The sequence below is a fragment of the Lepidochelys olivacea genome (genome assembly GCF_965140295.1).
Source record: "Lepidochelys olivacea isolate rLepOli2 genome assembly, chromosome: 19".
NCBI lineage: Eukaryota > Metazoa > Chordata > Testudines > Cheloniidae > Lepidochelys > Lepidochelys olivacea.
Window position 1 is genome coordinate 2,649,543 of NC_140429.1, and position 25,770 is coordinate 2,675,312.

General features: G+C 47.0%; 2 protein-coding genes across 3 annotated transcripts; both read left to right on the forward strand.

The window, feature by feature from the left end:
- The first annotated feature begins 35 nt into the window (after positions 1–35).
- OSCP1 (organic solute carrier partner 1) lies at positions 36–19,068 on the forward strand. Its single transcript, XM_084652521.1, has 10 exons — positions 36–232; positions 11,721–11,875; positions 12,584–12,751; positions 13,209–13,289; positions 13,960–14,063; positions 14,517–14,645; positions 15,329–15,398; positions 16,191–16,330; positions 17,118–17,181; positions 17,924–19,068. The coding sequence occupies exons 1-10, from the start codon at positions 121–123 to the stop codon at positions 18,038–18,040; spliced, it is 1,140 nt and encodes a 379-aa protein (XP_084508647.1). The 5' UTR covers positions 36–120; the 3' UTR covers positions 18,041–19,068.
- Positions 19,069–21,548: 2,480 nt separating this feature from the next.
- Positions 21,549–23,426, forward strand: LSM10 (LSM10, U7 small nuclear RNA associated). 2 transcript variants are annotated; one of them, XM_084652566.1, is made up of 2 exons: positions 21,549–21,684; positions 22,600–23,426. In XM_084652566.1, the coding sequence occupies exon 2, from the start codon at positions 22,617–22,619 to the stop codon at positions 22,986–22,988; it is 372 nt and encodes a 123-aa protein (XP_084508692.1). In that variant the 5' UTR covers positions 21,549–21,684; positions 22,600–22,616; the 3' UTR covers positions 22,989–23,426. The 2 variants fall into 2 exon arrangements, with proteins under 2 accessions (XP_084508692.1, XP_084508693.1); XM_084652567.1 differs by having other exon boundaries at positions 21,552–21,684; positions 22,461–23,426.
- The last annotated feature ends 2,344 nt before the right edge of the window (positions 23,427–25,770 follow it).

Here is a 25,770-nt window from a genome sequence, read left to right on the forward strand (position 1 = left end):
CTCCGTCAATAAGCCGCCCCCTGATTGGTTGCCGCCCCCTCCTCGGTGCCCTGGCAACGGCGTCCGCGTTTCCGGGAGCCCGGAGCGGGCGGCCCTTCAGGCGCTGCCCGGCCCCGCGCCATGTCGGCCCGCTCGCTGCCGCTGCTCTTCCTCAACCTGGGCGGGGAGATGCTCTACATCCTGGACCAGCGGCTGCGGGCCCAGAGCATCCCCGGGGAGAAGGCCCGCAAAGGTGAGAGCCCGGCCCGGGGGGGGCCGCCCCCCGACAGAGCATCCCCGGGGGGGGCCGCCCCCCGACAGAGCATCCCCGGGGGGGGCCGCCCCCCGCCCCTCCCCAGAACATCCCCCGAGGGGCCGCCCCCCCAGCCAGAGCATCCCTGGGGACATCCCCCCCCGCCCCTCCCCAGAGCATCCCCCCCCGGGGGGCCGCCCCTCGACACAGCATCCCCGGGGGGGGCGCCCTTCGCTACAGCCCCCCCCCCCGCCCCTTCCCAGAGCATCCCCAGGGAGCAGGCCCGCAAAGGTGAGAGCCCGGCCCGGGGGGGCCGCCCCCCGACAGAGCATCCCCGGGGGGGCCGCCCCCCGCCCCCCGACAGAGCATCCCCGGGGGGGGCCGCCCCCCGACAGAGCATCCCCGGGGGGGGCCGCCCCCCGACAGAGCATCCCCGGGGGGGGCCGCCCCCCGCCCCTCCCCAGAACATCCCCCGAGGGGCCGCCCCCCCAGCCAGAGCATCCCTGGGGACATCCCCCCCCGCCCCTCCCCAGAGCATCCTCCCGGACTCAGCACCCCGCGGGGCCGACCCCCCCCCCCTCCCCAGAGCATCCCCCCCCGGGGGGCCGCCCCTCGACACAGCATCCCCGGGGGGGGCGCCCTTCGCTACAGCCCCCCCCCCGCCCCTTCCCAGAGCATCCCCAGGGAGCAGGCCCGCAAAGGTGAGAGCCCGGCCCGGGGGGGCCGCCCCCCGACAGAGCATCCCCGGGGGGGGCCGCCCCCCGCCCCTCCCCAGAACATCCCCCGAGGGGCCGCCCCCCCAGCCAGAGCATCCCTGGGGTCATCCCCCCCCGCCCCTTCCCAGAGCACCCCAGGGAGCAGGCCCGCAAAGGTGACAGCCTTGTGCTAGGGGACAGCCCCCAACCGCCCCCCCCAGCATCCCTAAGAAGGGCCCCAAAAGTGAGGCCTGGGGCAAGACTGCCCTGGTGCTACTCTGCCCACTCACCTGCCATGTATTGGCTTTAGAGCCCCTCCAGCATTGCAGGCTGGTGGAGAAGTTCCTGTGTATCAGAGCCTAGGCTGACACTGGGAGCGGGGCATAGGGAATGGAGCATGTGGGAAGGTCAGGGCTTTTTAGAGGAGGCAACTTCACCACCACCCCTTTCCCTGCACCTCTGAAATGGACCCAACTTGAGTTCCATCCCTGTGGCAGGCTTCAAAATGCTCTCCCCATGGGGCCAGTAGGAAGCTTTCCTGGAGCAGCTCAGACCCTTATGCAGAAATTAGATACTTGTCTGGGTTTTTTTAAGGCCCCACTTCTTGCCCCAGTGGTTTGAAAGGGGAGTCTTGTGTCTGTGACTCAAACTTATAGTTGCTGTTTAAAGTCCTGTAGACAGCAAACAATCATGTCAATTTCACAGTGGTGCTTAGGAATCTTTGAGCCACAGAGGCAGGGCTGGCATTGTTCACCAATGAAGGGGATATGAACACCAGAGGCTGCGGGTAGGGTGGAGCAGCAAGCCCACAAATCAAGTGCCCCTGCAGGGCCGTGAAACAACACTTTCCCTTCCAGAAGCCAGGAGGGCTGGTGCTTCAAATGTATCAAATATCTACTATGCACAGAATAGAAAAATAGGACAGAGTTTGAAGACCGCACCTGGGTGCTCAGATGCCATGTTGATAAGTGCAATATAAACACCTAGAGAGAATCTGAGCACCTGGGAATAGGGGAGGTGCATTTCTCACCTGTATTATCCCTCCTGCACCTGGGTGACTGTAGCTCTCCCTCTCCTTGCCTTTTGGTTGGCCTCTGGCTAGTAGCTCAGATGCTAGGACTAAGTTCGAGAGCCCTAATGGGGAGGCATCACATCTCCAGATGCTGGTGGTGGATATCTGCCTAAAGACTCAGTTTCCTTTACATGTCTGACATTTCTAGAGTTATGTTCATATTTACACCGCTACGCAATTTAGCTTCATCCCTAAAGAGAGTCAACAAATAATTCACACACTCTTTTGGATCCTGTATCTTTGGCTTTCTGTTCAAGAGGCTTTGTACACTGCCCTCTAAATAGCTGAGACTCCATGAGCAAATTTTGTGCTAAACTGATTTTAAAATGGCTTGTTGCAAGTACATATTGAGCCAAGCTGTTTTTTTCTGGAACCATGTTTAAAATTTGTCTTTAATGGAGTTTTAGACACAGCACTGCTGGATACTTAGACTCATAGATGTAAAGGGTGATGTTACATTTTGAACAGAAAAATTCTGGCTAATGTAAGTGTGTGTGTCGGGGGGAGGATATTGTTGAATGTGGATCAAAGCTACACTCCGGCTGTCTATACTCCTTTTCCATTCTGTCCGGCACAGTCATGCTCTATCCCCCTACCTAATATATAGGTTTCTTCCGACTGTTACATCTTTTATGGAAACCTTGAAATCAACAGTTCCAGTCTGAAACCAAGGTTTGTGATTAGATCCCCTTAATTTAGGGGCAGATGTGAACACCTCGTAGCTGCCTGGGTGGAAGCCTGTGTATGGGAAATGTATGTTCCACTAGAATATTATAATGTAAAACGATACGACGTCGTGCAGAGGAGAAAATGTGCCCAGGTGGAAGACTTTACTGGGTGTGCAGAGGACACATTCTTTGCTGCTTTGGGGAAAGGAATGACTCCTTCCCACTGATCCAGGAACAGACTGGAGGGCAGTATCTACATCTCTGCTCTTGGTCACTGTGAAGTAGAGGAGAGGAGGGTGGGAATTAAAAAAGAAAACTGAGGAAATCCCAGAAGACCAAGAAGCAAATAGAGAGAACACCAGTCATGGATGTACAGAATAAGGTGAAATATTATCCTTCTACTAATTCCATCTACCAAGAAGCGACTTTGCTGCAGCACAAAAATGACCTCAAAGATGTTCATTCATGGTAGTGTCCTGTTTTTAGCAATTTCACTCTGAAATATGATCAATCACTCTCCTGCTCCAAAGTGATCTACCGTTTAGTAGTAAATTAGTCTCATGCAGTCATGTTTGTTGGGTGATAATTTCCCTGTATTTCATTTATATAGGAGAGTTATTAATGTACTTACTATGGTATCAGAAGGATCCTGCAAAGACAACATAGTCATAACAAGCATTTCCTAATCAGGCCATTATGGTCTTAGATTAATCGATTCCAAAGCCAAAAGGGACCATTGTGATCATCTAGTCTGACCTGTATAACACAGACCATAGAACTTCCTGAGAATAATCCCTAGAGCAGATCTTTCAGAAAAGTATCCAATCTTTATTTTAAAATTGTCTGTCGGTGATGGAAAATCTACCATGACCCTTGGTAAATTGTTCCAATGGTTAATTACTCTCACCATTATAAATTTATGCTATCTTACACTAGGTATCTCTCTGGTAATGACTGCATGAAGCTGTTATCATTAGGGCTCCATGTTTGGCACGGAGGTCACGGAAGTCATTGATTCTGTGACTTTCCGTGACTTCTGTGGCAGCCAGTGGGACTGACCCCAGAACTGCCCAAGCAGCTGGATCCAGGGCCAGCTGTTCAGGTGGCCCTGGGGACAGTCCCACTGGCCGCTGCTGGAGCGGCTCGGCAGCTAGCCACTTGGACAGCCCCGCAACCAGCTGCACCAGCCACTGCTGGCACCAGGGACCCCCTGAGCAGCGGTCTCCCAGGCGGCCAGGGTAGCCGCTGCTTGGCAGCCCCTGGCAGCTGGTGCCACTGGCCCTCCCCCCCCACCTTCCCAGCAGCGGGGCCCCCAGACACCTCCCTTAGCAGCAGCAGCCCCAGCTCCCCCTCAGCAGCGCCCTCCACCTCCACCCCCCAAGATTTAGTCAGGGGTATTTATAGTATAAGTTATGGACAGGTCATGGGCCGTGATTCTTTATTTCTAGCCCGTGACTTGTCCATGACTTTTACTAAAAATACCCGTGACTAAATCGTAGCCTTAGTTATCATACTTATCTACATCTCCAGAAAAATCATCACTTCTTTACATACTAGAGATTGCTACACTTATTTCAGTAAAGAGCTGGAATGGGTGGAGGCTTACAATAGAAGAAAGTAAAAACTAAGATTGTGCATTTGGTTATCATGGAAACTCAAATACACTTGAATATCTCTGTATTTGTATTTCGGAGCTTAATGCCTCAGGGATCCATTTATGGAACCAAAATAACTCAAGATTTGGTCTTCTCAACAATATTTTCATTATCCTGGTTCTGAAATATTGCAATAACAGCAGCTGAGGTGTTATTTTTGGAGAAACAAAAACACACAATTTTAAAAATAAGAGAAACATAAATATATGACTACTGGACTTTGTGCCTACCCTAGTAACATGTTTTTGGACCCTGTATTTATCAAGTTGTAGCATCATTATTAAATGTACCTCCCGCTTCGATTTCATACTTACTGCACAAAAGCTCCAACCTTAAATCAGTAGCATTATGCAACTCTCATTGTAACATTTTCTGAATTAAACAAATTAAGGTTAAAAATAAACCACTTTCTTCTCCCAACCATGATTTTATATGGGGCAGGGAAGGAGAGCCCAAGAACTTTAAAATTTCATAACAATAAGAAATAAGGGAAAAGGTTCATTATGCTTTTCCATCTGTCCTCCCAACCTGAAAAAACTGCTTAACAGTAGCAGAGGATAGATTACAGGAAGCTATTTTTAACAATTCATATTATAATGGCTAAAGTAATGACAGGGCTATCTTATTGCACCATCGCTGTGTACTGTTCAGGTGGCTGGAGGTACAAAACTTAGGCTTGGCCTACACTACCAACTTATGTCAGTATAACTACATCACTGTGGGATGTGGAAAATCCACCCTCCTGAGAGACGTAGTTATACCAGTCTAACCCCCAGTATAGACAGTACTATGTCAACAGGAGGGCTTTTCCCACTGACATAGCTACCACCTCTGGGGGAGGCGGAGCACCTGTGCTATCAGGAGAAGCTCTCCTGTTGGCGTAAGTAAGGTTTTCACTAGAGCTACAGTAGCTGCAGTGGGGTAAGTGTAAACAAGCCAGTAAACATAATGACCCATGAGGTGTGAATTAGTGAACAAGTTCTGACACATCTCGATGAGAACATAGGACCTGCACTGCTGTAGCTGCATTTTGCACTCTGGAAGATTCAGGCTTTATTTCGGTTGAGATGTGGTTACAGCTATGTTGTGATATCATTGGTTAGAACTGCGGACTCTCTCTTGTTCACTTGTGAGTAATAAATCTAGTTGTATTGAAAAGAACCAGACACATTAGCTCTTCCCTTTCCCAGCTTGATGTCAAAAGTGCTGAGCATTTGCTTGGGATAAAATTCTGGCCTCAGTGAAGTCAGTGGGATTTTTGCCAATGACCTCAAAAGGGCCAGGATTTCACCATTGGTGTTTGGTTTTTAATGTGAGTGAAAGGTAAAAATAGCAGGCAGCCTTTTCTTGTTAAGCATTGAATGCTGACATGAAAAATAAAGTCCATTAACTAGATTTTTCCAATTTCTTTCTTTTAATCTCCTTGCAAGTATTGTTCTTACTACTTGAACCACTGTTTTTGTTTTGTATGCTTCGTGTAGATGAATGGACAGATGTGGACAGGAAACGAGGTACTGTAACCTTTTAGCTGCATGCAGTAGATCAACACAACCATTTGTACATACGCACACCGAACCCATATGCACATATACACTCCGAACCCTGTTGCCACAGTGTTGTAGTTGTAGCAGTTGTCAAGAACACAAAACAGGTGATTCTTCAACCAAGACTTTCTGTTTAAAAAATACATTAATAATTTTAGATCTAAACACATGTAAATCAAAGACCCTTTAACAATAAATATCTTTCAATCATGCAGCCCTTAAAAATAGCTTCTCTGAAAATTAATTATAATCAGAGCAATGCATATTAATAGATGGTATCTTCACCAGAGAACTTTCTAGCCAAATCTGAATGTCTTAGTTGATTAACCTTATAGAAATACAAGCATATGACTGCATGAGTTCTGTGAGCATTGTTCATGTGTAAAATGCAGGCAGTAATCACGTATGCTGCATAGCAGTATTTCTGTAAGGATATTCCCAATTCCCTAATTCTCTACCTTCCCTGATCTCCAGTTTCCAGGGCCCAACACCTCTTTAAACAGCTTCCTTTTTATAGTTATGATTCAGTTTTCAGAATAAAGCCTTCAGCATTCTCTGTACATTTAGCTAAGGTTCTTTTCACTATGATATATAAGTAGGGCTGTCAAGCGATTAAAAAAATTAATTGTGATTGATCGCACAATTAAAAACATTAATCATGATTAATCATGCTGTTAAACAACAATAGAATACCATTTATTTTAAATATTTTTGCATGTTTACTACATTTTCAAATATATTAATTTCAGTTACAACACAGAACACAAAGTGTACAATGCTCACTTTATATTTATTTTTTATTACAAGTATTTCCTCTGTAAAAAACAAAAAAAATTGTGTTTTTTCAATTCACCTCATACAGGTACTGCAATGCAATCTCTTTATCATGAAAGTTGAACTTACAAATATAGAATTATGTAGAAAAAAAAAAGAAAACTGCATTCAAAAATAAAACAATGTAAAACTTTAGCGCCTACAAGTCCACTCAGTCCTACTTCTTGGTCAGCCAATCACTCAGACAAACAAGGTTGGTTACAATTTGCAGGAGATAATGCTGCCTACTTCTTGTTTACAATGTCACCTGAAAGTGAGAACAGGCATTCACATGGTACTGTTGTAGCTGGCATGGCAAGATATTTACATGCCAGATGCGCTAAAGATTCATATGTCCCTTCATGCTTCAACCACCGATCCAGAGGAAATGCTTCCATGCTGATGAGGGGTTCTGCCTGATAACGATCCAAAGCAGTGCAGACTGACCCATGTTAATTTTCATCATCTGAGTCAGATGCTGCCAGCAGAAGGCTGATTTTCCTTTTTGGTGGTTTGGGTTCTGTCGTTTCTGCATCAGAGTGTTGTTCTTTTAAGACTTCTGAAAGCATACTCCACACCTTATCCCTTTCAGATTTTGGACGGCACTTCAGATTCTTAAACCTTGGGTCAAGTGCTATAGCTATTTTTAGAAATCTGACATCAGTACCTTCTTTGTGTTTTGTCAAATCTGCTGTGAAAATGTTCTTAAAACGAACAGGTGCTGGATCATCATCTGAGACTGCTATAACATGAAATATATGCAGAATGCGAGTAAAACAGAGCAGAAGACATACAATTCTCCCCCCAAGAAGTACAGTCACCAATTTAATTGACGCATTATTTTTTTAACAAGCATCATCAGCATCACCTCTGAAATGGTGGCTGAAGCATGAAGGGGCATAGGAATGTTTAGCCTATCTGGCATGTAAATACCTTGCAACGCCGGCTACAAAAGTGCCATGTGAACGAACGTCTGTTCTCACTTTCAGGTAACGTAAATAAGAAGCGGGCAGCAGTATCTCCCGTCAATGTAAACAAACGTGTTTGTCTTAGCAATTGGCAGAATAAGAAGTAGGACTGAGTGGACTTGTAGGCTCTAAAGTTTTACACTGTTTTGTTTTTGAGTGCAGTTATGTAACCAAAAAAATCTGCATTTGTAAATTACACTTTCACGATAAAGAGATTGCATTTCAGTACTTCTATGAGGTGAATTGAAAAATACTATTTCTTTTATCATTTTTACAGTGCATATATTTGTAATAAAAAATAATAAAATCAGGTGAGCACTGTGCACTTTGTATTCTGTGTTGTAATTGAAATCAATGTTGAAAATATAGAAAAACATCCAAAAATATTTAATAAATTTCAATTGGTATTCTATTGTTATAAGTGCGATTAACTGTGCTTAATTTTTTTAATCGCAATTATTTTTTTGAGTTAATCGCGTGAGTTAACTGCGATTTATTGACAGCCCTATATCAAGTGGTATTGACATGTGAATATGCTGGAGTTTGCTTCCGTTCTTCTCTGTGGCTCCACAATGTGTTTTGTGCAGTTACATGTTCTTGCAGCATTTAAAATGTACTAGCATATCAAAAGACTCTGTCAGGCTCTAATGTAACACATTCAAAAGTGGGATGCGGAGGGTAAAACCACCTGATTTTCATATTGATTTGGTCCAAGGCACAAATGTGGATTCCACATAGATCAATCAGTAAAGCTTTAATACTTTCATTGTGCAAGGATTATACAGTAAAAACATGCCGTATCCATTGCTGGATGCTACTATTAAAAGGAAGGATCCCTGAGGAGTCAACAGTCCAAAATCACAAGGTTCTGTTGTTGATGATATCATGATGATTCAGGCATCATCCATCCTCATCTACTTCATTGACTTCAGTTATTTATCATTGATATAAAATTGTTCACGTTTACACAATGAGTAGCTAAAGGAGCTGCTGCAACTGTGTAAAATGTAACCAGTGACTGGTGTCTGAAGCAGTAATTAGTAGTTGGCGGACTGTAATGTGAACATGTATGTGTCTGTTGTTCACGGCTGGAGTCAGTTATAACGTTGGTTGTCAGCAGTTGTGTACCTGGATTTTGTTTTAAATGGAAACTTGTAGCAGGTAAAAATGTGTAACTGTTTTGGTCTTGGATTATTCCTTTGGTTGATTTGAATGTAATCTGGGAAGCATGAGCTTTATCAAGAAAGAAAGTTATCTGCTTCCTGTCATGCTGGTGAGCCATCTGTTGTTAAACTGCATTAGAAACTGAGATGTGTGGAAAGAAAAGGAGGACTTGTGGCACCTTAGAGACTAACAAATTTATTTGAGCATAAGCTTTCGTGAGCTACAGCTCACTTCATGTGACATGATTATGGAAAAACCTCTGTGAATCCTCCATCTTCTCTCTCATCCATTGCATTCTCTCCTTGTGGGAATGTCTCCTGTCTGCACTTGGATCCCTTTCCCTGGTCCTGCTTGCTGAGCTCCCTCTGTGCTTAGTTGCCTTTTTGCTGCATTGCTTAGAGTGACACACCTCTGTTTTTTTTTTATTTTCCCAAACTCAAATGGCTAACATGTTCTCCTTGGGAGAACCTACACTCTGGGATCCCTTTGCTTGATCCAAAGCTATTGTCTTTAGTTCCTATAAAGAAATTAATACCACATTTCACTATCAGAAGTGTGTTGTCAAGGTGTGTTTTTTTGAATGATACTGGGGTTGACTGTGCCCTTTTTATTTGTTTATTTATTTGAATATTTGTTGCTTTCACAGATCTATTTTAAGAAATGTGAATGGTTTTAATTGCAGGAATTAATTTATGTAAGGATTGATGTGTGTGGTTAATACAAGTCGTCCCATTCCATTCCATTCCATTGTGAAACACTTATAGAGAGACTTTGAGTATTGCTGCAACTCTAAATAGGATTGTTCTGCTACTTGTTTGGATGGCACTGGTAACAGGTGAAGGAGAAGACCTTAATGGATCTTGGTGGGCACAAAAAGTGTGCAGTGTGTGCAAACAGCTATAAAATATTCATGTTCGTATTGCCATGGAGCAGAAGGTCTGATTTTTTTCATGTCTGCCCAGCTGCAAAATAAAGTATGTAATGATTGATACTTATTAACATTGCATTAGATTTTCTTCATTACTAAAGGGGTGTTGGATTAAGATTCATTGTACTGCTGTGAAGCAAACTTTTCTGGCTAGGACTGACAAATAAAATGTTTTATGGACAGTACATTCCAAAGGTGGGCAGTGGGGGGAAGAAAAACCTTTTAATCGTAGTTGCTTTTATTTGGGTCACTGCTTCTTAGAAGCTGAGAATAGATTGGGATCCCCTATGAAATGTCTTAAGATGCCCACAAGGGGAAATGCTATTTTGCATCTTTGTAAATATTACCTCCAAGCAAGCATAGAGGGAATTGCATCAGTAGTGACTTGCGCTCCAGCACCCTGAATTATCTGTTTCCAGCTTCTCAGCACCTGAATGGTACCTAGCAGCTGCCCTGGATATCTAACTAAGTTTCCAGTATTATTTAGCGCCAGAGAAGGTGAAAATTGCTGCGACATAGCTCCCGCTGCTGTGCAGTAGACCCACTCACCACCCCCGCTCCCACAATAGTGAGCGTGCACGGCAAACTCTACCAGTAAGAAATAATGTCAGTATTTATATAACTAATCACGACCACCAAGTATCTCTTTGTTCTCTGACTTCTGTCCGAAGGTTTCTGTAATCCGCTTTGAATTTGCTAGCATCACTATCTTTGGTAGTGGTCATCTGCTTGGAAGAGGCTTAATCCTTGCTCTGTAGTCTTGGTATGGACTGCAATATTCGCTTTCATTCAGCATTTCCATAGTGGGACGTGAGTGTGTGTGATACAGAGTTTAGGGCCAAATTCAGTGCTGAAGACAGTGGAGTTACACCTCCTCACATCACTGCTAAATTTGTCCCTGGTGGCCTTGGTCCCTTTCAGAAAAGCAGTGTACAGTGTACTCTTGATGTGTACGCTAGCAGTGTACTCTGATGGTTAGATCAGAGCACTGCGAGGCAGGACGCCATGGTTCTGTTCTTTGCTCTGTCACTGCGTCTCTTGAGTAAGTCACTTAACAGCTCTGTGCCTCAATATACATATATAAAAAGGTACTATTCACCTCAGCAGGTTGCTGTGAAGCTTATTAAATGTTTTGAGGTGCTTTGAGATTCTCATATGAAAATCACAGTGGAAGAGCTCAGTATTATCTTGCAGTGATGCCAGTGTTTGAAATGCTTTCCTTACCACCAAAAATCCAAATCTGTGCAACACAAAAACTTCAGACAAGGAACCTTGAATAATTTGATAGACTTCTGTTAAAAAGAGGGAAAACATGATTTCTTACATTTCTAAAGGGAGAAAAAGATTCAGTTGACTATAATTTATTTTAAGATGGTAATGTGTATGTCCAATCTAATTTAGAACCACAAAGCTTTCCCTGTGGAGCAGAATTACAGCTAAATAGGCATTAGATGCAGTATCAGCCTATTCACTGAACCAGACATTTCTAATTTAAATAAAAAAATAATAAAAGTGATAGACATGACTTTAAAAACAATGCACTAAAACGAGTCTTATTCCCATCAGAAAAAAAGTGTTTGTTGCCTATGGCTATGTCTACATTACAGACTTCTGCCAGCCCAGCTCTGTCATTCGCAGGGGTGAAGAAGTGTGATCCCTGACCTACAGAGCTGTGCCAACGGAAGCTCCTAGTGTAGATCCATTTATACTGGCAGAATTGCACTTTTACCAGTATAATTTGTTTCTCTCATGGGAGATGTTTTTTGTTTAGCTGCGTGCACACTTGAAGTGTTTGCTGGTATAGAATACCAGTATTTTTTTCTGTTGTGGCTCTGTGTGTGGTTTGCATAGGTAACAATTCATATGAATCCTCGCACACCCGACTGTCTGTGTCCTCCATGTGGAACAAAATAGAGCATTAGCTATTTCTGAAATCTGTCAGTATAGAAAATCAACAAGATAGGTTCTTTTGTCTTTACAGTTATGAATGATATCATCACAACCATGTTCAATAAAAAGTTTATGGAGGAGCTGTTTAAACCACAGGAACTCTATTCCAAGAAGGCCCTGAGAACAGTGTATGACCGGCTGGCTCATGCTTCAATCATGAGGCTGAATCAGGCAAGCATGGATAAGGTAAAAAGATTGTCTTCCCCTCATAGATTATTCTAGATATTAGAAGCCATTTGTTGCTTTCTTCAATGCTGCTTCTCACTGGGTGTTGATTGCAGTAGAATTTTTTTATATCATTCTCAGTTTATCAAGAATTTTGTGACAGAAATACTCCATGCAAAAGTTCCTCCTCTTTGCTTTCTTTCTAAACCCAGGAAAGGTGTTAGAAAATACACCTTAGTATCAGACACATTAAGATAACTCAAAACAACAACAAATTCAAAACTCTATGTTTCTGCTTTGATAGTGTGAAAGTGTTTGATTTGGGGTATTCATTAGGTGTGTCTTAATTTTAACTGTGTGTATGCTTATTACTGTTTGGGCATCCCCAAATTCATACCCTCAATTTTGTATGTGCAAATACCTGAATGTGTGCCTGCAAAGAGTATTTCTACATGCAAATAATTGTGGCTGTAACTAAGGAGGTTGAGGGAAGCCCCTGTGAACACTTTACCCTATGGGTTTAGATACTAAAAATTAAATTCTGCATGTAATAAGTATGTATAAAACCTACCAAAGGAATAAAAGATCATAGCTCTTACCATACAGGTATTGGGATGAGTTTTCAAAATCACTTTCCAGATTAAACTTGACTTGACGGTATGATTTGCACTAGATGATGACTGACCTAGGCTTTTTGATCTAACCAGATTTCCCTGTATTATTTTACAGCTCTACGATCTTATGACTATGGCTTTCAAATACCAAGTTCTGCTCTGTCCTCGACCCAAAGACATACTGTTAGTCACTTTCAATCATCTGGATGCTATCAAGGATTTTATACGAGACTCCCCTAACATTCTTAACCAAGTGGATGAAACATTTCGGCAGCTAATCGATGTAAGAGCCCAGTTATTGGATGAACTATAGACCTCCCAGCTGTTTGTTTTTTCACTCTTTTTCCAATGTGGATCTTTTCTTTCAACCTTAGGGAACAACTGAAATCACTCTGCTCCCCTCTGAACCTGAAGGAAGGCTCTGAAGTGTTTTAAAAACACTGCTTGAAACTGAACAGTTTAGAATTCCAGTGTTGTTTTCATATTGGCTCACTTTAAGCTCTTTATTTATTTAAGGCCCAATCCAATTCCCATGAAAGTGTAAGTCTTTCCATTGACTTCAGTAGGAATTGAATTTGGAATTGGTTTGTTAACAATTACAGCTTACCACACTGCCCTTTTTTGATTTTTATTTGCAACACAATTTTGACATTTTTGTGGCCACATTTGACTAGATGGGACAGGTCATTCACAGAACAGCTTAGAAACATTACAGTTATAATTTCTTTTCTGTTCTCTAGATGTACAGTTGTCTCTCTGCTGGTGAATTTCAGCTGATCAGGCAAACACTCCTAATTTTCTTTCAGGACATGCACATCAGGGTAAGTGTCCCATTTCATTAGCCCATAAGAAAAACAGTGAGTTTGATTTTGTGGCAATAAAATGTACGTATTTTGTTATAATTACATTATTTTGAAACAGGTGTGTTTTTGCTGCTCAGGCTTGTAACTTGCATTGATGTGCTTGATCTCTCTGTAACTGAAAAAACTGAGCACAATATAAATAACAAGTGTGCCCAAGAGCTTTTACTAAATGAACGTCCCCTTCACTAGAATGGTATGAAAAGCAACGACTGTCCATACTCAGCTGCAGTTCTTTAAATACTAATATACAGACTGTTTTCTGGACTTGCGCTTTTCATTATTGGGAGATTTCACAAACCCAGAGATACCTGTTTATGTACAAACTCGACTGACAAACATTTTTCTTTTTAATTAAAGGCTTGACTAAGAAACCATGAAAAACTGGGGATTGACAGCAAGGATTTGACATTCCTAAATAAAATAAAGGGTTCTGTTTTATTCATTTGAGTATGATCAGTTAAAGTTAGACTAATACTTCCAGTCTGTGGGCGATGACTTTCGAAATATCAGCCTTCCTTTGATTTTTCGCAAGAATTACTATGCAGGAAGGCTGCAGGATCAGGATCCAAATGGTTTACATTAGGAGTCCTTTGACTGGTATTTTTGTGGGTGGGGTGTTTCTTTGCAGGTCTCCATCTTTCTAAAGGATAAAGTACAAAACTCGAATGGTCGCTTTGTGCTGCCAATATCAGGTCCTGTTCCATGGGGAACAGAAGTTCCAGGACTCATCAGGTGATTTCTAGACCATTATTTATTATGTATGCAGCTCCCCCAGTGTGCATGGCTGCCCACAAAGGAGCAGTTGGTACCAACTGTAAAGAGAATACTTGTCCAGTGGGAAGTGCACCAAAACGATCATTCATTTTGCATAGATCACTGAACATCTGTTGGGTATTACTTATATAGCCCAGGATTTGGAACAATCTGGCAATGATCTGGCAATGAAAGGCTTAGTATTTCATCTGTAATCCCCTGTTCCAGCCCTTATGTTCCAGCCCCTTATTTATTCTTTTAAAATTACACCACTGCCTATTATCAATTTAGTAATTTTTTATAATAGTATCAAACATTTGACAGAAGAGAGCTTGATTCCCCATCCTCCAGTATGAAGAGCAAAGCAAGTCAGCACTAAAGAGCATCACTAAATATCTTGAGATAACAATGATTTATTTTTATTCCTTTAAGGATGTTTAATTGCAACGGAGATGAAGTTAAAAGGGTTGAATTCACCAATGGTGGAAATTATATCAGTCCACAAAGGGAAGGTTCATTTGATCTTTATGGAGACAGAGTGCTTAAACTGGGGACAAATATGTAAGTAAACTGTCCTACATAGAAACTACATATAAAATTCTTAATAAAACCTGCTGAAGGTCAGCCTTGAAGATAAATGGCTCTTGATTTGTTGAGGAAAATATGTCTTCAGTCTTTGTATCTCATTGGCTTGTTGATGCCACTTCTGCTGCTCTTTATCAACTTGACACCTTTAGTTTAGTGATGTCTTCCTGGGAGGAGAATGACACAACTAGCAGTAGCTATGTATGGATGTATATAAATAGCCCCAGAAAAGAAACAGCAAAATCTTAACTCCTGTCCGCAGCAGAGCTGAGGAATGGCTGGATCTGGTTTAGTACTACACCTTCCGTGAGCTGCATGTAATGATCACTTAGGTTGCATTCAGGGAATACGTTTGATAACATAGATTTCTTCTGAGTAATTTTGCCATTCAGGAAAGAAGAGTTAGGAGTACTTTTTGCCCATTTGTACTTTTCTTCACTCAAGCACTTTAGCACAGTCCGTATGTCAAAAAACTGAATTAGAACTGCTCATCCCAATTATTCACTGTCCCCAGAAAAGAATGTATGGATATAATGTTATCATCCAGAAACCGTATTTTGAGCCTATGCAGGTAGAGAAGTCTCTTTGGCTCCTACCCTGTGTACAGGAACTGACTGTTTTTTCCCTGCATGCAGTAACTTTTTTATTTTTCCCTCTAGGTACAGTGTTAGTCGGCCAGTAGAGACGCATATGTCAGGAGCATCCAAGAGTTTGGCATCCCACGCAAAGGTCGGATGTCCTTCTATCCCCTTCATGCTTCACTAAGTTCTTGACCTCAGTGACATTCTGTGGCAAAAAGTATTTTGGTCTAATTACGCATTATGTAAAAAAGTATGTTCTTTTATCAGTTTTGGATTTGCCACTGTTTTAGTTTCATTCAATCTTCCCTTGCTCTTTTATGAGACGTGAAGAACAGAAGCTCCCAATCTTCCTTTTCTAGACCATTCAGTATTTTATATACTTTTATCATGACCCCTCCTATTCATCTTCCTTTCTCAGATAAACAATCCCAGCCTCTTAAGGCTCTGTGTATAGGAGAGTTTTTCCAGGCCTCTATGTTGTTCGCCCTCTCTGAACTCCTTCCAATTTTATACTGTCCTTGTTGCCATGGGGTGACCAGAGCATATTAGAGGAAGCTACCAGTGGTTTATATCATGGTTTAATAATTTTTTTCTGTATTGTTCTCTGTCCTGATCTTTATGCATGCTAAAATCGTTGTTTTTGTTGTTGTTTTCCCTAACCAGTTGTTTGACCTATTGAAACAATTGGAAGTTGGTTTTACAGACTTTTCAGCTGTTCAGTTTAGCCAGGCAATTATTTTGTCCTGTATGTGTAACCTCAGTTTGAGTCCATATGCGCTAAACATCAGTCAGCCACCATATTGCTTCTATAATATAAAATATTTAATAATAATATCACACTGAAAAATGTTGTCCTTTACAATACCAGGAACCAGCAAAACGAGTATAGTCCTTCTTTTTCTGTTTGTCCATCCAATGAATCCATTATTGTTTTCTGCAGGAGAATGCAGCCCCTAACCCTCTTGCTAAAGAAGAACTGAACTTTTTGGCTAGACTAATGGGAGGCCTGGAGATCAAGAAACCCAATGGCAGTGAGCCAGGATTCCGATTAAACCTATTCACAACAGACGAGGAGGAAAAGTATGCTTAATTCCAACGCAATTTTGTGTGTGTGGTTTTGGTATTGGGGAGAGGCACAGCATTGACAGTCCTGGAGACTGAAGCCCTTTCTCCAAAGCAAAGGTACAGCACAGGGCAAGCTTTCTATTATGGCTCAATCCTGACCTAGATGGATCCTCTCCAGGGACAAGAGAGGAGTTCAGTCTCTCTGGTGTGTTCACACCTTGGCCACTGTTGAAATTACCAACCAGAAATCCAGTTAGCACAGGTGGGGGTTTTTTGTAACGTGGAGTCTTCTCCACTATAAAGTGACTGAGACCTCTAATTCCCCATTGGATGGTAATGACTTTTGATCGCTAGTGACCTGATAGATTTGAACTTGTGGCTGAAGCGAAATACTCTCTATCCCATTTCCAATCTCCCTCCAGCTCCTTTTAAGCAAATAAACATTTCACAAGATAAGAGCTTTATTATAGCCTTAATGACAAATCAGCGAATCCGGTCTCTCAGCTCTAATCATCCTAGTCTCTTTGATAAAGGATCTATTTTCTGGCTGCGGGGGGGAGGGAGGGGAAGAGGAAGGCTGCCATTCCACTGTCTGATTAGTTAAAGTTAAAGCTAGCTGGATGTGTTTTGTACTAGAGAAATACTAGCATCTCTTCATAGTTAGCAAAAGAATCATGGATATTCAGGGGTTGCTATATGAAGAAGGATGCTCAGTAAATTAATAACCAACCCGATATTTCCCCTTCACTCCCTTATCTGTCATACATGAGATTAAGTAAACTTTTTTTATGCTTTCAATCAGATATGCAGCATTGACCAGGCCTGAAGAGTTATCTTACAAAGTTATCAACATACAAGCAACCCAGGCATGTATAGTGTATTTCAGATCGTTGATCTTTGTCATCTTTTTGTTTCTGAGAAAATAATTGATAAATTTTAAAAATGTTAATGTATTTTGACAAAACCCTGTTAAGATCACAAATCAGTAATGGAAATTATGTGCAGACTTAGCAATTACAAAGTAATAGAATTTGAAATATAGCAAATATCTGCAACTGTATCTCCTTTACTCACCTGCCAAAGCACAAAGTTTTAAAAATATATAGCCTAGAGAAGGCAGACCCTATGGACCATTTGCCTGCTCCTGTTGCCCTATACCTGCAGATCCTCACATGCTTAACTTTAAGCAGGTGGTTAAGTATGTCACCTGAGTTTTGTATTCTGATTCCAGTCCTGTGGTCTGCACAGGCCAGAACTGCAAGGGCAGGCTCCATCATTAGCTATTGTAAGGGAAAAGAAATGGCCAGTGTTATCATTAACCAATGGGGGGAAGAGGGGGCTACACACTTGTTTTTATTTGTAGTGTTTACAAAACTGGTGGTTCATCAGGGGTTTAGTTAATTTCTCTGTAACTGAAAAGAATATTTTCTTAAACATACTTTTTATGTTAAAATTCATAAAATTCAGAATGCTGAGGGATTTTCTAAGGTTATGATGACAGTTCTAAATTAGGTCAAATTTTGGACCTAAAGTCTTGAGGTGAACTCTCTGACAATAATTGCGAAATTAAGAATTTAGATGTTGGGGTTTTTTTTTCCTTTTCAACAGGACCAACAGCAGAATGAGGAGCTGGCTCGAATCATGGGAGAGTTTGAGGTGACGGATCAGCCCAGTCAGAGCACAAGCAAGGGAGATGATTTACTGGCTATGATGGATGAATTATGATACTCTGCTTCCCAGAGGCACAGGCAGAACAAGAAGCTGTTTATTTAGTCACTTACAATTTGACTTAGACAGAAACCTGCTGCTAGTCTCCTACCACATGGAGCTATTACAAATCCTGTCTGTGTCATGACTGAATGCACAGGCCAGCCTCTGAGCCCCGAATCAGTCTGGGTGGCATTAATACACATGCTACCAAAACCACTCTAATTTTAAATGTGACCTTTCAATATTTGCCTCCTTCATTTTCTGTGAAAACTCTAGATTGTTCCATGCCTCAGACTTAGAATCTTGAGTATTTCAAGGAAAGGGGAAGTGGGCATTCATGTTCTGCCCTGAACCTTAGCTGGGGGAAGTCTGGATACGTTAAGACACCATTTATAATGGGAAATGTGAAGCTTGGTGTAATATATACTAGCTTGTGTGTGGTTCTTAAACACTCATGGAAGGAACAGTCCCTTCTCTTTGCCAGTTGAGCCAGAGATTTTGTGTGCTTCAATTCATGGAGCTAGCCGTCTGTCCACCACTAAACAGTAGCAATCTCTTTTTTGCTGCACTTATAAACGTGAGAGGCCTCGAAATGACCGACTATCAAAGAAAGTGTTGTCGTTGCGTTTCTATGTACCTGATGTATATTTGTTCACTTTTCAGTAAGGGACGGTAACATTCGTCACTATTTGTTTCTACCCCATCACAAAACAGCGGACACCAGTTCTTCAGAAATATTTTCCCGAGTGCATAGGTTTTTCTGCCTTAGCGTAAACCTGTTGGCACTGAGCAATGTAAACTTCAGCCCCTAAAGGCTATCTACCCCTTTTCTTATTGCCCCGTAGTGATATTCCTCTTTATAAATGTAGCAATTGGAAAGTAACTTTCAGCTGGATTACTTTTGTGGTCTGTTGTTTGCAAGAAATAAGGAACCTTCTCTTGGCTACAAATTAACTTGTCGATATGAATAAGTAGTTCCAGTAAAATGTCAATAGTAGATTTACGGTAATAAATCAGGAGCTGATCCTAAATCATACATGCTAGTGAGGGCAGGGGCATTTTCTTTTTATCATCAAAGTAAAACAAGCCTAATATATGGATGAGTATAAGAGGGAGTTCAGGGTAGGGGAGACGGGGGGTGGTTCCATGGCCCAAGGGCGGAGATGGGGGGGTTCTATGGCCCAGGGGGGTAGGGGAGATGGGGGGGTTCTATGGGCCGGGGGGGTGGAGAGATGAGGGCGGATGGGGGGTTCTATGGCCTGGGGGCAGAGATGGGGGGGTTCCATGGCCCAGGGGGGATAGGTGAGATGGGGGTTTCTATGGCCCAGGGGAGATGGGGGGGTTCTATGCCCCGGGGGGGTGGGGAGATGGGGGTTTCTATGGCCCAGGGGAGATGGGGGGGCTCTGTGCCCCAGGGTGGGGTGGGGAGATGGGGGTTTCTATGGCCCAGGGGAGATGGGGGGGCTCTATGCCCCGGGGTGGGGTGGGGAGATGGGGGTTTCTATGGCCCAGGGGAGATGGGGGGTTCTATGCCCCGGGGTGGGGAGATGGGGGTTTCTATGCCCCGGGGTGGGGAGATGGGGGTTTCTATGGCCCAGGGGAGATGGGGGGGTTCCATGGCCCGGGGGCGGAGATGGGGGGTGGTTCCATGGCCCGGGGGCGGAGATGGGGGGGTTTTCTGGCCCGGGGGCCGAGATGGGGGGTGGTTCCATGGCCCGGAGGTGGAGATGGGGGGGTTTTCTGGCCTGGGGGGGTGGGGAGATGGGGGTTTCTATGGTCCAGGAGAGATGGGGGGGTTCCATGGCCCGGGGGGGGTGGGGAGACGGGGGTTTTTATGGCCCAGGGGAGATGGGGGGGGTTCCATGGCCGGGGGGCGGAGATGGGGAGGTTTTCTGGCCCGGGAGAGTGGGGAGATGGGGGTTTTTATGGCCCAGGGGAGATGGGGGGGTTCTATGCCCCGGGGGGGTGGGGAGATGGGGGGTTCTATGGCCCAGGGGTGGAGATGGGGGGTTCTATGCCCCGGGGGGGTGGGGAGATGGGGGGGTCTATGGCCCAGGGGAGATGGGGGGGTTCTATGCCCCGGGGGGGGGAGATGGGGGGTTCTATGCCCCGGGGGGTGGGGAGACGGGGGTTTCTATGGCCCAGGGGTGGAGATGGGGGGTTCTATGCCCCGGGGGGTGGGGAGACGGGGGTTTCTATGGCCCAGGGGAGATGGGGGGGTTCTATGCCCCGGGGGGGGCGATGGGGGGTTCTATGCCCCGGGGGGGTGGGGAGACGGGGGTTTCTATGGCCCAGGGGTGGAGATGGGGGGTTCTATGCCCCGGGGGGTGGGGAGACGGGGGTTTCTATGGCCCAGGGGAGATGGGGGGGGTTCTATGTCCCGGGGGGGGAGATGGGGGGTTCTATGCCCCGGGGGGGTGGGGAGACGGGGGTTTCTATGGCCCAGGGGTGGAGATGGGGGGTTCTATGCCCCGGGGGGTGAGGAGATGGGGGTTTCTATGGCCCAGGGGAGATGGGGGGGTTCTATGCCCCGGGGGGTGGGGAGATGGGGGGTTCTATGTCCCGGAGGGGGAGATGGGGGGTTCTATGCCCCGGGGGGTGGGGAGACGGGGGTTTCTATGGCCCAGGGGAGATGGGGGGGTTCTATGCCCCGGGGGGTGGGGAGATGGGGGGGTTCTATGGCCCAGGGGAGATGGGGGTTTCTATGCCCCGGGGGGTGGGGAGACGGGGGTTTCTATGGCCCAGGGGAGATGGGGGGTTCTATGCCCCGGGGGGGTGGGGAGACGGGGGTTTCTATGGCCCAGGGGAGATGGGGGGGGTTCTATGTCCCGGGGGGGGAGATGGGGGGTTCTATGCCCCGGGGGGGTGGGGAGACGGGGGTTTCTATGGCCCAGGGGTGGAGATGGGGGGTTCTATGCCCCGGGGGGTGAGGAGATGGGGGTTTCTATGGCCCAGGGGAGATGGGGGGGTTCTATGCCCCGGGGGGTGGGGAGATGGGGGGTTCTATGTCCCGGAGGGGGAGATGGGGGGTTCTATGCCCCGGGGGGTGGGGAGACGGGGGTTTCTATGGCCCAGGGGAGATGGGGGGGTTCTATGCCCCGGGGGGTGGGGAGATGGGGGGGTTCTATGGCCCAGGGGAGATGGGGGTTTCTATGCCCCGGGGGGTGGGGAGACGGGGGTTTCTATGGCCCAGGGGAGATGGGGGGTTCTATGCCCCGGGGGGGTGGGGAGACGGGGGTTTCTATGGCCCAGGGGAGATGGGGGGTTCTATGCCCCGGGGGGGTGGGGAGACGGGGGTTTCTATGCCCCGGGGGGGTGGGGAGATGGGGGGTGGTTCCATGGCCCGGGGGGGGCAGATGGGCGGTGGCTCCAGGGCCCAAAGGGGCGGACGCAGTGAGGGGGCGGGCCTGCGACCTACGCAGGGCGCCCAGCCCCGCCCCGGACATGAGCCAATGGGCAGCGGCCGCCCTGCCCCCAGACGCGCGTTGAAAGGGGGCGGGCCTCAGCGCCTGGGCCCCGCCCTCTGCTCACTGCGCAGGCGCCGCTGGGCGCGCGCGGTGATCTGGGGCGCGGGTCCGGAAGAGGCCGAGTTCGGCCCGGAGCGCGCGGAGCCTGGGGGCGGGGCCAGCCCGGGGCGCCCCTGCAGGAGCAGCAGCCCGGTGAGCGAAGCCGCCAGCCTGCGTGTGCGCGCCCGCGCGTGGCTCCCCTCCCCTCCCCGCGGGCACGCGCCGGGCGCTCGCACCCGCCGGCCCCGGCCCGCAGCGGGAGCGGGGTCAGCCGGGCCGGGCCCCTCTGTCCCCCGTGGGTGGGGGTCGCTGTCTGAGCCGGGGCGACCCGGCTCCACGGTGAGGGGCTGGCCGAGCCCGTGGGCAGTTCTGGCCCCTCGCGGGTCGGGGCGGCCCTGTGACCCCCCCCCCCCACTGTTTTCCACTGCAGGCATCGGATGAAGTGGGCGGCCGCTCAGGAAAGCTGAGGCTCAAGTAAACGGGCCCGTCTCTGAGGGGCCACAAGTCCTCCTGTTCTTTTTGCGGAGACGGAGGAAGGCAAAAACCTGCCGTTTGTCTGAGCATCCGCTTTCCTGGGCGCTTTGGGATCTCCGACTCTGCCGCCCCTGGGCCCCTGCTCGGGCGTCTAGGCCTTGCCGCCTCGTGAAGGGGTGCGTGTCCCCAAAACGGACCCCCCACGGCAGGCACGGCCTTCCCCGGGACTGACTGGTTTCGGCAGAGCGGTTTAAGGAGGGAACGGGACGGAGACCACCCCCCTTCGGCCTGTAGAGGGCGGAACCGGGGCTCCTGTCCTGTCTGAGGCGCCTGTTGCAGAGAGAACTTCGGAGGCTGATGCTTCTGGTTGTCTGGCCAGCGCCGTGTACCAGCGCTCAGTTCATCCTGAAAGCTTCAGCCGTGTACATATGTGTTCTATAATGTGGTCCCGACAGACTGGCCCCAACGTTGCAGAACTCGGGACTAGCGGAGGCCGGGGGCAGTCGGAGGTAGCAGCAGGACCTGTTGGAGAGCGTTAACGTGGGGTGAATTCCGCAAGCGTTACACAGGCTTCTCTTGCGCTTTTCCTTGTAGTTGGGTAGCGCTGTACAATGGAAATCAGCCACTCTGTCAAAGAGCGCACCATTGCTGAGAACAGCCTGGTCATCCTACTCCAAGGTATCCACGGCTACGTCACCACAGTCGATCTCCGCGACGAGAGCACCGTGCTGGGCCGCATCACCAATGTGGACGCCTTCATGAACATTCGCCTGGCTGAGGTGACCTTCACAGACAGGCGGGGCAGAGTCTCCCAGCTGGATGACCTGTTTGTGACCGGCAGGAATGTCCGCTATGTCCATATCCCTGACGAAGTGGATATCAAGGCCACAGTGGAGAAGCAGCTGCAGCTGATCCACAAGGTGCGCTATTTTGGAGGCCGAGACAAAGGGAGAAAGGAATTCCCTACAGCAAGACACAAATAAACTCTCCTGGGCGTTGCCCAGAATTCCCAGGGAGCTCTAACCTGGAACGACAGCTCTCAGATCCCTTATAACATCACCCCCACTTCTGTACTGGAAATCTTCCCGTCTCTGCTACCGTTTTAGAGACTACAACAAACATGTCTCATCCTGAAAGATCCCCTGGGCTGCTCTATCAAATCCCTTCTCCATTTGTTACGGGGTTTTGGTTTCTTAGGGCAGCTTCCTGACATTGGTGTTGGGGGGATGAAGGGGGGGGGAATGCAGACAAGGGATCATCCATAGGGGTTTATTTTTAAATTTTAAGGCCTCTGTGAAACCTTCTGGTGTGTTTCTTGATGCTCTGGCAGGTAAAGGGAAGGAGGACACTTTTATATCCTGTCTCGTTCTTAAGTTGATCAGTAAACGTTTTTTCAAATAAAATCTTTATCCAGAAACCAACAGGCTTCTTCTGTGTTATCATTAGGTCTCTCCAGTGCCCTTTGCCAACTCCATTGATCTGTGGCTTGGGCCATCGCTCTATTTTTATTCTTTGATCAATGGCTGGTGGATTATTTCTGTTATCACATAAATCTTTGCTCACCAGCTAAGACCTGAGAATTCGCTACCTTCTCTCTATTAGGAAGTTAGAACCAGAAAGATCCTTCTGAATGGAAGGCAAGATGGAAATCTCAGCTCATGAGACAGGCCAGAGGGCTAGCTAGCAGGGACAATTGGATTATTAACTGACCCCTGGTTGCTCACCTTGTGTTATCCAAATGCTGGAAGTGGTTTTGCCTTTGCAGTGGAAAAGAGATCAGAAAGGCCTAGGTCATTGCCGCAAAAAAATGTAGCCATGCCATCTTTCCCTGGCTGATTAAACCCTGTCATCTCTGGTGTCCTGATTTAAAATGAAATGAAGTGAGCTGTAGCGCACGAAAGCCGATGCTCAAATAAATTTGTTGGCCTCTAAGGTGCCACAAGTCGTCCTGTTCTTTTTGTGGATACAGACTAACACGGCTGCTACTCTGAAACCAGGGATAAGCCATCCTTGCTCTGCTGTGCGTATTCAATCCTGTGTCCGGGTGAGGTGGGTCGCATAGGCTGTGCCAGAGGCAGGAAAGCACACAGACTGCTGATAGCTCAACGGGACGAATCCCCTTCTCTGACACACACACAGAAGGAGTCGCTCCTGAAATAGTTATGCCCTGGTTAACAGCTGACAGCCCCGGAGCTCTCCTAGCCTGTCACTGGTGCAGGTGAGATGGACAGTGACCCCTTGGCCAGTCGGGCTGGGAGCCCTTGTGCCTGGTTTGGCTCTCAAGTGAGACACAGACCAGTTCAATAGCGTCTAGCTGAGTTTGTCCATTTCCTGCTAGCAGGTGGGTGGGAATCTGTGAAGCTGGATCTTAAGGGGGGAAATAATAAAAGGATCCTTCCATGCACATGCTCTGTCGTTTTTGCCAGCCTGGCACCTGCTATGAGAGAGGACTTCGACCCCTACTGCTTTCATCCTGGCACAGTGTACCAGCACTGCATGGCGTAGTCACAGAAGTCACACAGCCTGGCCTAGCCCTCCTCTGCAGAGCACAGTGAGTGATCAGTGCTACGTGGTGCTGACATTTGATTGCACAAGAGACAGGCCATCTAACCCAACAAAGACATGTCAGCCGCAGACCACTCTGTTCATCCCAGCCATCCAGGGGGCAGGGAGGGTTTACCTAATCTTAGTAGAGAGGTGACTTTCACCAGGGAAAGTAATTGGACTGGAATTGCTTTTTGATGATTCACAGGTCTAAATGTCCCTCTGGACGCAGCAAAAGATGTCCCTGCCAGCACTTCAGCTCTCTGCTGCTCCCTCGAGCCAGGAAGGAGTCAGCCTGGGCCACAGCCAAGGGCAATAGATGATTTCATCCTATTTTGACAGGGCTCTTTTTGCCAATCAGCACTATCTGGCTCCTCTGAGATGGAGCTCTGGTCTCTTCACTCAGACACAGCCCAGTCCTGGCCTGTATCACAGGGTGACCGCGCACCCGTTGTGTCCTGTTTATCATTCGAGCGGGCAGGTGTGGGGTTGGCTGAGTCACCTGCAGCAGGTCAGCTGGTAGCTAACACATGGGGACTGTCAGAGCTGGACTGTGGAGCTGGCAGGAGCAGTGTGGGAGCTGGAATGGTGTGGAGGGGAGAGCAGACTGGTGAGCAGAGCAGAGTCTTGACTTCCAGCTGCCGTTCCCAGCTCTGAGAGGGGTTGCGGTCTGGGGACTGGAGCCACGGGACTGGGAGTTGGGACTCCTGGGTTCTGGCCCTAGCTCGGGGAGGGGATTGGGCTGTAATGGTCAGAGCAGGGGAGTGGGAGTCCAAACTTCTGCGTTCTAGTCCTGGCTTTGCCAGTGATGCTCTGTGGCTCGATTTCCTCATCAGTGGCCTGGGTCGCGTGAGGCTGAATCCCTGTACCGTGGAGGGGGCGGAACTTGGAAGCCCTGAGGCAAGGCACTAGCAAGGAAGCTGTCTGATTTACTCTTTCCAGGATCTCTAGGGCAGCAGCTGCTGCAGGGTCAGGTGCAGCCGGAATGGTTCAGGGCCAGCCCCGGCACAAGCATTGAAAGTGACAGCTTGGTCACCACCCTGGGTGGCTTGAGGGTCTGCATGACATTAGCAGACACGGGCTTTATGGCTCCCCAAGCTTTGGGGCTGGGAGGAGTTGTTTCTCCTTGGGGGCTGGCAGTCTGCTGCGATGGTAGTTCTGGGGCAGAGCCTGCACCTTGTACTAACATGGCCCACATGGAGTATGTTTGGGACATGACGC

Bases quoted from the DNA above. Each gene is read 5' to 3' on its own strand.
- OSCP1 (XM_084652521.1), top strand. From the start codon at position 121: ATGTCGGCCCGCTCGCTGCCGCTGCTCTTCCTCAACCTGGGCGGGGAG. The intron at 13,290-13,959 runs GTAAGTGTCCCA...GTTTCTTTGCAG, and splicing joins TTCAGGACATGCACATCAGG to GTCTCCATCTTTCTAAAGGA. The intron at 15,399-16,190 runs GTCGGATGTCCT...TGTTTTCTGCAG, and splicing joins GTTTGGCATCCCACGCAAAG to GAGAATGCAGCCCCTAACCC.
- LSM10 (XM_084652566.1), top strand. From the start codon at position 22,617: ATGGAAATCAGCCACTCTGTCAAAGAGCGCACCATTGCTGAGAACAGC.